General features: G+C 38.8%; 1 protein-coding gene across 3 annotated transcripts in view; it reads left to right on the top strand.

Annotated features, from left to right (window-relative positions):
* cux2 (cut-like homeobox 2) overlaps nucleotides 1-2,012 on the top strand; it is a 206,780-nt gene that overhangs the window by 139,616 nt on the left and 65,152 nt on the right. For all 3 annotated transcript variants that reach the window (XM_015388897.1, XM_015388895.1, XM_015388896.1), the window contains exon 4: nucleotides 662-740. In XM_015388897.1, coding sequence (XP_015244383.1) covers nucleotides 662-740 — 79 coding nt within the window. The remainder of the gene's footprint in view (nucleotides 1-661; nucleotides 741-2,012) is intronic.

Genomic DNA, 2,012 nt, shown 5'->3' with positions numbered 1-2,012 from the left:
ATATATATATATATATATATATATATATATATATATACATATATATGTGTACATATGTACACGTACTGTATACTGTATATTTTTTGTCATTTACAATTGATATAAAATGTGTAATTTTTTTTTTTTTACTCCTAATGTTTTTGTTTAGAAATATTTTTAAGGCATAAACTAATGGTTCCTGTATTTTTTACATTGCATGATAAGTTAAATTTATATTTTAAATAGATGATAGATAGATGGATAGATGTCCATGATCCAAGTTATAGATTCATATAGGTCCTAAACAGAAGTGACCCTAGAGCGAACCCCTGAGGAATCCCACATTCACTTTCCTTCAACCTAGATGTGTAATTCATTAAAATGAGCTTTCAAAGTTTTTTTTCTAAATTTATTCATTTTTTATTTTTTTCTTCTGAGACCATTTCTTTGTATTAATTCATTAATGGAAAAAATATTTGATAGGTTAGGTGATGAATTTATAACTGCAGCCTTAGATTAATGAGCATTTTTTAACTAAATTATAGGCGTTATTAAAAACACTCTTAAACTTGATGTTCTCTGCAGATTTGATCATCTTCACTTCAGTGTGTTGCTTGAAAGTAACTGTGTGTTTGGCTTATGCAAGTCCATGGTTACCTTAATGGCATCTTCTCCCCTGCAGGTGGTAGCTCTGAACAAGCGCAGTAAGGAGGCAGAGTCTGCGTTCCTGGGAATCTACAAACAGCTTATTGAGGCCCCAGGTGAGTCTCCCACTAAGACCAGAGAAGTGCATCTTCACAAACAACACCACCACACTCGCCGGCATTACTTCTAGAATTACCTTCTCTGCCTTTGAAGATCAATCTCTAAAGATCAATTCGCTGTCAAACGCTGCGTCTGTGTGAGGACCAGCTCTGCAGAGACGTTTCATACCAACGAGCGCTCGCCTAAACCAAAAAGTAATTTTCTCACCATGGATACGGCGAGTATGGTGCAGCAGCTCGTGGATATAAGATACATAAAACCCCCATACCCTGTGGCTCTTATCTATTTTTCAAAGTCTATGCTCTGAGTGGTTTCCAAAACTCTGCGTGAGGCCACTTCAAAACCCAGCGCTGGTCCTCAAGTGCAGCCTGACTGGGGAGCGAAGGCATTTTGAAGGAGCTTCGCTGTTGATTGTGGAGGACCAATTAAAACCCAACTGTAGTCTGGGTCTGTGTTGAACCTGATGAGGCCGAAGGGGGTAAGAGGCAGAACATGAGGGTGAAGGAAAGGCGGATTCTGTGTTTATTCTGCTGTTTTGTTTTTTTTCTTTCCTGCAGTGCCAGGGAACATGTTGCTCCGTGTTGCAGGAGACGGCAGCGGTACGCAGCCCAATCTCAGTCTAGATCAGAGGAACACTTGTGGCAGGAGTAGAGAATGCTGTTTACAGATTCAATGAATACAAGATAAAAGCCCGCGTCAGAGAAATAGCGACGGCGGCAACTGACTTTTAAAGGTCTCCATTTTTCCTTGAAGTCCCCCGCTTGATATTGCGCCATACGGCCGCCCACACACACACACACACACACACTCTCACACAAGAAATGACTTTAAATGGAGTTATTTCCTTGATAAGAAAAAAAAATGTGTCCCTTTAAAGATGTATTCAGTTTAATTAATCTAACCTGTAGCTTTTACCTTCTGACCTTAATTCCAGTTTCAGAGCATTTTTATGAAACATCATTTCTAAAAACAAGCTTTACATGTTTTTGGTTTTTTTAAAGAAGCCGAGGCCGCTGACATCTCATGACCGGTTTTACCAAAAATAATAATAATTCTTAGTTGTCTTTGTTTGCTTGAAATAAAAGCATTTATCCAGTGTTTTCCCCTAAGCGTATTGTTGAGGTGAAGGACGAAAAACATCAGGTTCCTTGGTCCTTCAGGTGATGCTGCCCATCTCCCTCTGACCTTGCCTTTGCATTAGAAGAAGCTCTTTTTTCTCGTTTATTAGTTTGTTTTATGCATGGATGCTTGACAAATACCAGTACAGC

The sequence above is a fragment of the Cyprinodon variegatus genome, unplaced genomic scaffold (assembly GCF_000732505.1).
Source record: "Cyprinodon variegatus isolate N-32 unplaced genomic scaffold, C_variegatus-1.0 Scaffold440, whole genome shotgun sequence".
Lineage (NCBI taxonomy): Eukaryota > Metazoa > Chordata > Actinopteri > Cyprinodontiformes > Cyprinodontidae > Cyprinodon > Cyprinodon variegatus.
Note: the sequence above shows the minus strand (reverse complement) of the source record. Positions and strands in the feature narration are given on the sequence as shown.